General features: G+C 38.1%; 1 protein-coding gene across 1 annotated transcript; it reads left to right on the top strand.

The window, feature by feature from the left end:
• Nucleotides 1-6,020: 6,020 nt before the first annotated feature.
• OR10W1 (olfactory receptor family 10 subfamily W member 1) lies at nucleotides 6,021-6,965 on the top strand (the record flags this gene model as incomplete). The annotated part of the gene is made up of 1 exon (XM_081099989.1): nucleotides 6,021-6,965. The coding sequence occupies one exon, from the start codon at nucleotides 6,021-6,023 to the stop codon at nucleotides 6,963-6,965; it is 945 nt and encodes a 314-aa protein (XP_080956115.1).
• Nucleotides 6,966-9,051: the final 2,086 nt, after the last annotated feature.

Here is a 9,051-nt window from a genome sequence, read left to right as displayed (position 1 = left end):
TTGAAGGATGTGACAACAATGAAACTCTTACATACAAATGCCATAGTTACATTTATGTCCCCACAATTTTGATTTACATTAATTATTTTTTTCCTAATACATGTAGTTGCTACAGTTTGCTCTCTCTCTTTTTTTTTTAAGTTCTCTAAACTTTTAAACCTCTGAAAACTAAACAGGAATACTATAGGCTGCTATTGTGCACTTAGGCCCAAACTAAAAATTTACATTTCCTCTGAAGCAACTTCATTACTTTTAAAGTTTCCTCCTGAGAAGCAATGGTATTAATTGAGTCCTTGAACTCTGATTTGGATGAGAAATGTTCATAAAGACATTTCACTCAATCTAATGTGCCTTATTCTTGTATTTGCCTTTAAAGGGTGACAAATAACCATCTGGTCAATTTACCTGTTTCTTTCATTGAACCTCTTTTGCATGTAACAATGGTCCCTGTGTGCTGGTCTAATCTATGCTCTCACATTTAATTCAGGCATGTGCAAGTAGGTCAGGAATGGTGGAGCAGTCCATTTGCTCTCAGAATTAATACGTGTTGAGGGAAAATGCCAGGTTTCTAACCTAAGACTCCTAAGTTGTCAGAAAATAAGAGTGCGTCAGTCATTAAGTACCATGGTCACACTTTCTAGAGGTCATCCTCTGCATTAGTCAGGGATCTCCAGAGAAACAGAGCCAACGGGATGTACAGATGCAAAGGGAGAGATTTATAGTAAGGATTGGGCTCATGTAATTATGGAGTCTGGCAAGTCAAAAATATCCAGCCCAGGTTAGCAGGCTGGAAATTCCAGCAGGCATCAATGCTGCAGTCTTGAGTCCAAAGGCATTCTGGAAGAGAAATCCCTTCCTTTTCTGGGTATCTTGTTTTTTTTCTCTTGAGACCTAAAAGATAAGGCCCATGTACATTGTGTTGGTGGGCTGCTTTACACGAAGTTTGCTGATTTATATATTAATCACATCCAAAAACCACCTTGACAGCAGCATTTTGACAGGTGTTTTACTAAACAACTGGGCACCATATATAGCAGTGATGGCGAACCTATGACACACGTGTCAGAGGTGACATGCAAACTCACTTTTTTGGTTGATTTTTCTTTGTTAAATGGCATTTAAATATATAAAATAAATACCAAACATATAAATCTTTGTTTTACTATGGTTGCAAATATCAAAAATTTTCTATATGTGACACGGCACCAGAGTTAAGTTAGGGTTTTTCAAAATGCTGACATGCCGAGCTCAAAATGTTCGCCATCACTGATATACAGCCTGGCAAGTTGACATAAAATTAACCATCATAATCTACCCTTTGTCAGCTTGGCATCCATACTCATAAACCATATTTAATCTCTAATCAAAACAATAACAAAATCATACTTCTGCCTAACCTGGTATAATTATCCTACGTATAACTCAGAAAATATTAACCCTATCCCCAGAAGAGTATGCAAAGTCCTTGGGTGATGTTCACCTTTCTACTTTATATTCTGTAACTTAAATGCTATGCTGTAGAGTTAACAATATTTAAATACTATAATGCAAAGTCAATATATATTATGTTATACAGTAGGAGGATAAGAGAGGGAAGAAAACATATACATACATAAAAACATTTTTATGAAAATAAAGAAATACATGTAACATTTATAGTCTTCATTTCTGCAACTGCTCATATGGTCAAAACTGGTATTTATAATCCCTTTTTCCAATGCCCATTCCATATTCTCTTTGTCCTCAGGAAGTTCCACAGCTTATTATGGTTCTTTGCCTGGTGATGTGACCCAATTCTTCCTTCCTTAAGGTTACAGTATTTTAGCAGTCTTCAAAGGGCCATTCACCAATTCCATCGAGCCAGATGGCTTCAGGATGGTGAATATGCTAAGACCAGTGAATTCCATGAATATGGACTCATTTATGTACTTCATTTGCTATGAAGTGAGTTCCTTAAGCATAAATAGTGCTTTATAGAATACCATGACTAACAAAACATTCTGTAAGTCTGTAGTTTTGGCAGAAGCTTTGTGTGCAGGGAAGGTAAATCTACATCCAGGTTAAGTGCAATTATGCAGAATTCTGTAAGATGAATCTAAGCTAAAAACTCCACTGATTACATGGCATCCATAAGCACCTATTCTGACTGGAGAACTACAGTGACTTTTGGATGTCTGCAATTAGTGTCAGTTCAGAATCAGTCAAACACCAATCCAGATGTTACTGCTCAACCCTGCCAGGCTCTTGGCATCTGACTATCCTGTGCGCGCGCGCATGTGCGCGCTTGTACACACACACACACACACACACACACACACACACACACACACACATACACACATCCCAAAGAGCTACATTAATCACTCTAGAGATCCACACAGAGGACTGTCTTTGAGTAAATGGGGAACATGGGAGCATATATTCACTCACAAACTTATAAAAATTTATATACACATGACCAACCAATATTTTTTCAAGGAATAAACAAATTTGCTAAGACCTATAAGAGTGTCTCTACTCAAAGAGATTCAAACAAGGAAAGATGCCATCGAAAATATAAAACATTTGATAAATATTCATTGAGGTGCTATTAAGTATACAGCAATACTCTAAGTCCTATGGAAACCATATAAAAATATAGTCTCAGTTCTCCAGGATGGGACTTGGGCTAAACCCGGCTATGACAATCTGATGGGAATAAACTCCTTGAAACAGGAGTCTCAGGTGACCCTGATTAGGGAACTTCATATTTCTCAGGAAATTATGTCAAGCACCAATAATGTCACTTAAGGGTTTAATACTGGCCTTTACTTTGAAAAGCATTCCCCAGATTGTCTATTGACCAGGAACCCCAAGTGTAGGGACAGTTTTAGTTTGAACTAATTATCTGCTAACATGGGAGGAGATCAGCAATTACTATACTACCTTCTTCTGGGAGATGGAACCTATGAGATAAGACCCTAGATAGCAAAGTAATTGACTCCTTCCGTTGCTTTTCATTTAGGAAGTTTACATAAAATTTCAGTTCTCTGAATAGTCTCTCTAGGCTCATGTTCCTTCTTTAAATATATCCAACAGAGCAGTCAGATATCACTTACCAGGTCCTGTCTTTTAGAATACAACTGAGAAGGTTGGTTTGGTATACTTCTCTTTCTTCTCATGCCAAAGGTAAGAGTAAGTTTTTTTTACTTCCTTACAACATACTAGGCACTTGCTGATGCTGGGCTAAGAAAGCAAGTAATGGGCTTTACAAGTGGAGACTCTAGGATTTCAGAACCAGCTCAGTCCATGACTTACAGTGTTTCTATTAATTCACTTGGAAGGTCTAGTCTTCTGATTAAAAAGGTAATAATCCCCATTTTCAAACAATGAGCATAATACTGATTTGAATATTTTTTAAAAGGTAATAATCCCAGTCTAAGAAAGATTGAGGGAATGACTAAAATAAATTATGATAATGTTTAAGGATAAATGGAAACTCTTCTTGCATAAGATATCTTATTTATCCTCTGCTATGAAGCAGATATTATTAATATCATCCCCTTAAAAGAGTCAAAGAAAAGAGGGAAGAATTAATATTTATTATGTAACATAATAGGTTTCATACATCAAGCCAAGTGTTCTAACTACATTAGCTCATTTAATCTCATCACAACTCCATTAAGTGTTATTGTTTACTTACATCTTTCAAACACTCGAGAAAAGAAATTAATTTGAGATGATCTGCTCAGGCAACAAAGCTATTAGTAATAAATTGAGATGCTACCTTGGGCCTGTTATTGCTGAATACACTAATTCCCTTTTTTTACAAAATGCTAACTAGAGAATTGGACAAGCTGCTGCAGCCCAGACTCTCTTATTTCCAGAATAAACAAGGATGATGTTTCTCATCACATTCTTGCCAACTGGGGCTGGTCTGGCTGTAGAGGTAAGAAAGAAGATGAGGACATATTGTGGGATATGACTTGGAAGCACGAGATGGGCTTGGAATCATGAACAGATACCAGCCTGGGGAAGATTCCTGGATATGATGCCGAAGAGCTGTCTGGTCCTGTCTCTGTTCTATTCAACATATTTACTAACAACTTAGAATAACCAGTTGATTTTATGTTTATATAATTGTCACTCTTTCAGAATCATAAAAAGCACTATTTTTCTATCCAGAATATGAATCCCATTACTCTATCTCTCTTCTCATAATTAATTTCCATTTTTCAGACCTAAACTTGACATCACTTCTTCTTGGAAGCTTTTTTAGTGTCCTTTAGTCACAAACTATGTCAGAGTCCCATGTTGTACAACCTTACAACACACTGTTTTTTTGTTACAGCACTTATTCACAGCTTTAATTATTCATATAATTAAATTATATGTTATGTGAATGAGTGATGGGATTTTTTCCACGGTGCAGCCCAAGGATTGGATGCTAAGTTGTTTTCTATAAGGCCTCTTATAATCTTAAAAGTAAAAAAGAGAAAATGAAAAAGTGTAAATTACATATTTTACAATATATTTATACATGTGACATTTATTTATTAAATATCCATAATTTGTACATTAGGTTTGGTGATATAGGGGGGAAACATAAACAAGAGAGGATGGCTGCCTTTGAATTTACAAATAATAATCTTGTCTACCTGTTATTAGGTTCCTGTTACTATGGACTAGGCATTATGGTAGATACTTTATATTATAATCTCATTTAATCCTCACAACAACCCTCAGAACTAAGCATAATTATTGCCCCCATTTTTCAAGCCACATCATTTAATTTCAACACTGATACACTGCCCCTCCTCTGCATGTTGTAATATAATTTTAAATATGCTCCATGACATTAGAAATAATTCAAAATATTATTGAAGAGGAAAAAGGAATGGATTAAATGGATTCTACTTGTTAACTGTGGAAAAACAACAGAGACCCAGCCATTCATGCCTATAGTACTCTTAATATTAAGGACAGTGACTAATCACATTTCTCCCTATGCTTGTGACAGCAAGGTGGGGTTTTGTGAATGATTTTTTACTGCAAGTCATAAATCTGGATTAAGACTTTTCTTTAAAGCTCATAAAAATAATATTCAAAGTGGGAAAGTTGAAACAAGGTCACATGATGCCTATTTTCTACCTTCTTTAATATGAGTTGGTCATTGAAAAGTAGAATGGATGCCCCGTGAGAGTTATATTTCTTCATTAGAAGGTTTTCAAGGAAGCTGAATCATTTTTTCTGGACTTCAAATTAGCTCCTTAGTAGAGAAGAAAATAAATGAAGACTGGCTTCATCTTTCCTATTCATCCCCTAATTCACAGAAGGGATTCTTAGATCTGTAATAGCTTATGAGCACATATTTCTCATCTTGCGACAAGCCAGGATGAGTCCTATAATAACACTGTGTTTCCTTCAAGTCCCACACTTCTTTTGTTTGGAAGGAAGGAAGGAGGGAAGGAGGGAGGAAGGGAGGAAGGGAGGAAGGGAGGAAGGGAGGAAGGAAGGAAGGAAGGAAGGAAGGAAGGAAGGAAGGAAGGAAGGAAGGAAAGAAGGAAGGAAGGAAGGAAGGAAGCTTCCCACCCTCACCTTAATGACTCCTGCTATCAAGAATTTCTTAACACTGTCTTATGGATTTACTGAAAGTATTTAATTTTTATTTCACTTGTACTGAAAATGGCTTTGAATTCCACAAACGTCCTCTGCCTCTTTTCCTCAAAAAAAATTCCTACATAATTTAGCCCAACTTTTGGCAGTTAGAAATTAAGTTGTAGATTTTTATGTTGTGAAGAGTGTTGTAAAAGGGAAATTAAAAAATTAATCCTGCAGGGGAGTGGGGGGTAGAAGAAGGTAATGGAAGAGGGAAATCTGTAATACTTCCAAAAATAAAGATAAATTTTTAAAAATTAATCCTGATTCTTCTAGTTTGTAACTCCAACTCTGGTGAGATTAGATCATGTGAACTAATACATTGTCAGTTTGATTATTTCTTCTGTTCTTGTAACTCATGACAGACAAAACCTGTTAGCTCAATGACCTGGGGAAATCGCTCAGTGTTGATGGAGTTTGTGTTCCTGGCTTATCCCTCTCACCCTGAGCTGGGTGCCTTGTCCTTCCTTGGAGTCAGCCTGGTATATACATTGATCATCAGTGGGAATGTCCTCATTGTGGTGGCCATCCAGACTGAAGTCCGCCTACACACACCCATGTACTATTTCCTGGGCAGCCTCTCGGGAGTAGAAATATGCTACACTGCAGTGGTGGTGCCTCACATTCTGGCCAACATCCTACAGTCAGAGAAAACCATCACCCTCCTGAGCTGCGCCACTCAGATGGTGTTCTTCATCGGACTTGGCAGTACCGATTGCTTCCTCTTGGCTGTGATGGCCTATGATCGTTATGTTGCTATCTGCCAACCCTTGCGGTACCCTCTCATCATGACTTTAACTCTTTGTGTTCGCTTGGTTGTAGCTTCCGTGGTCATCGGCTTGGTCCTGTCCTTACAGCTGGTGGCCTTCATCTTCTCTCTGCCATTCTGCCAGACTCGGGGTATCGATCACTTCTTTTGTGATGTGCCACCAGTGATGCGCCTTGTATGTGCCAGTAGCCACATCCATGAGCAGTCAGTGCTGGTGGCGGCCACACTAGCCATCGCTGTGCCTTTCCTCCTCATCGCCACCTCCTACAGCTTCATTGTGGCCGCTGTGCTCAAGATCCATTCAGCAGCTGGCCGCCACCGGGCCTTCTCCACCTGCTCCGCCCACCTCACTGTGGTCCTGCTGCAGTACGGCTGCTGCGCCTTCATGTACCTCCGCCCCAGCTCCAGCTACTCCCCCAAGCAAGATCAGTTCATCTCACTGGTGTACACATTAGGAACCCCACTGCTCAACCCACTTATCTATACTCTGAGGAATAGTGAGATGAAGGGAGCCATAGGGAGAGTTCTTACCAGGAGTTGTCTCTCTCAGAGAAACTAGGGGAGAGTACAGCCTACCAGGCAAATCCCCATACAACTAAGATGTCTCTCAGTTGATGTTAAAACTGACCTTTAAAAATAGTATAAATTGTCTGGGTACTGTTTAGCTATGGGCACCAGAGACCTTGAAAATGTTTCTACCATTTTAGTAGACTCAGTAATTTTTCTTCTAGAAAAAAAAATTAACAAATGAGCATAGCATAATAGAAAGTGACAACTATAAGGCTGCATCTCAGGTATCAACTGGAAGCAGATATGTCATTCAGTAGATTTTAATTTAAAAAATGTAATAAAGAGATTATATGCAGAGGTATGTGAGTGGGAACTAATAAGAGGTGGCAGTACTCTTACATACTAGCAATAGCAGGGGGCCATTATAACCCCTAGTCCTCACAGGCGAAAAGAAGGTACAGTATTATTGGAGATCAGTGAAAGCTACATCTACCAAGAAAAAACACTTGGTCAGAACTGTGACTTTAGAAAAATAAAAAAGCAACTATTGGCAAAACTATGACCATGCAAAGAGATACAGGGAGATAACTACCCCAACCTCTCTCTGCTTGTTTCCTCCCATCTCTTGCCCTGTCTCCCATTGGCCAAATCCAACGGGAAGCAAGAGGGCAGGGGAGACTGAATGATTCAGTTTTCAGAAGCTAGCCTTTTTAAACAGGGCAGAGAAGAAAAGGACCTTGAGAGTTGTGACAAACAGAGAACAACCAGAAAAAGATATGTTAACAAGCTAATTTCCCCAAAATAAGGTATTTGCTAAACAATGATTGTATGAAGGAATTTTTTTCTTTGTGGCTATTCTTGTATTTATTCATTTATTCAGTAATTTTTTTTAAATATATATTTTATTGATTTTTTACAGAGAGAAAGGGGGAGAGATAGAGAGTTAGAAACATCGATGAGAGAGAAACATCGATCAGCTGCCTCCTGCACACCCCCTACTGGGGATATGCCCGCAACCCAGGTACATGCCCTTGACCGGAATCGAACCTGGGACCTTTCAGTCCGCAGGCCGACGCTCTATCCACTGAGCCAAACCGGTTTCGGCTATTCAGTAAATTTTGAACATTTAAATATGCCAGGCATTATTCTTCCAAGAAACCATATAAAAGGGTAGATAGCTCTATGAACTTCCTTCATTCTGGTTCATTCACATCCATTCCCATGGCCTCACCTTGGATTTCTTTAGCCTTAAATTTATGTTCTCAAATTTTAGTTATTTGTAATGACTAGCATTAAGTACTTATTGTGAATTATAAATATATATTTTTCTAATCTTCAAAAATTCTATGAAGTAGGGTTGTTATTATTCTATATCCAATGATGAAACTAAGTCACATAGTTTAAGTAACTGGTGTGAGTTCATGCAGATAATATGTGATGGAGTTCAAATTTGGAATTTGAACCCAGAGATCCCAGCTTCTGAAGCAATGTTTATTTGTACTTTCAGCATAAAATGATGATGAGTATCTTTTCATAGACTACTGGCCATTTGGCTCTCTTCATTGTGAAGTATTATTTTAAGAATTTGCCTATTTTGCCCTAGCCAGTTTGGCTCAGTGGATAGAGAGAGTCTTGGCTGTGGATTAAGGGGTCCCAGGTTCAATTCCAGTCAAGGGCATGTACCTTGGTTGCAGACTCCTTCCCAGCTGGCCCGGCTCTGGTCAGGGCTCATGCAGGAGGCAACCAATCGATGTGCTTCTCTTACATCAATATTTCTCTGTCCTTTCCTCTCTCTTCCACTCTCTCTAAAAATCAATGGGAAAATACCTCAGGTGAGGATTAGCAACAACAACAAAAAAAAATGAATTTACCAATTTTAATTGAACTATTTTCTTTTTCTGTGTTTATTGTATATATATTCTGGAGATAATTCCTTTGACAGATATATTTATTGTTAACATTTTCTTCCTAATTTTGACTTAAACTTCTCATTGTTATCTTTTGTTCAGAAGAATTATTTTTTAATGAAATCCACTTTATCGTTGTTTTTCTTTTTGGTAATGACTTTTGGGTCCTATTTTAGAAATACCTGCCTTCCCCAAGTTTGTGAAGACACTTTCTTATGCTTTCTTCTA

Source organism: Myotis nattereri (genome assembly GCF_964212035.1).
Source record: "Myotis nattereri genome assembly, chromosome: 9".
Lineage (NCBI taxonomy): Eukaryota > Metazoa > Chordata > Mammalia > Chiroptera > Vespertilionidae > Myotis > Myotis nattereri.
Note: the sequence above shows the minus strand (reverse complement) of the source record. Positions and strands in the feature narration are given on the sequence as shown.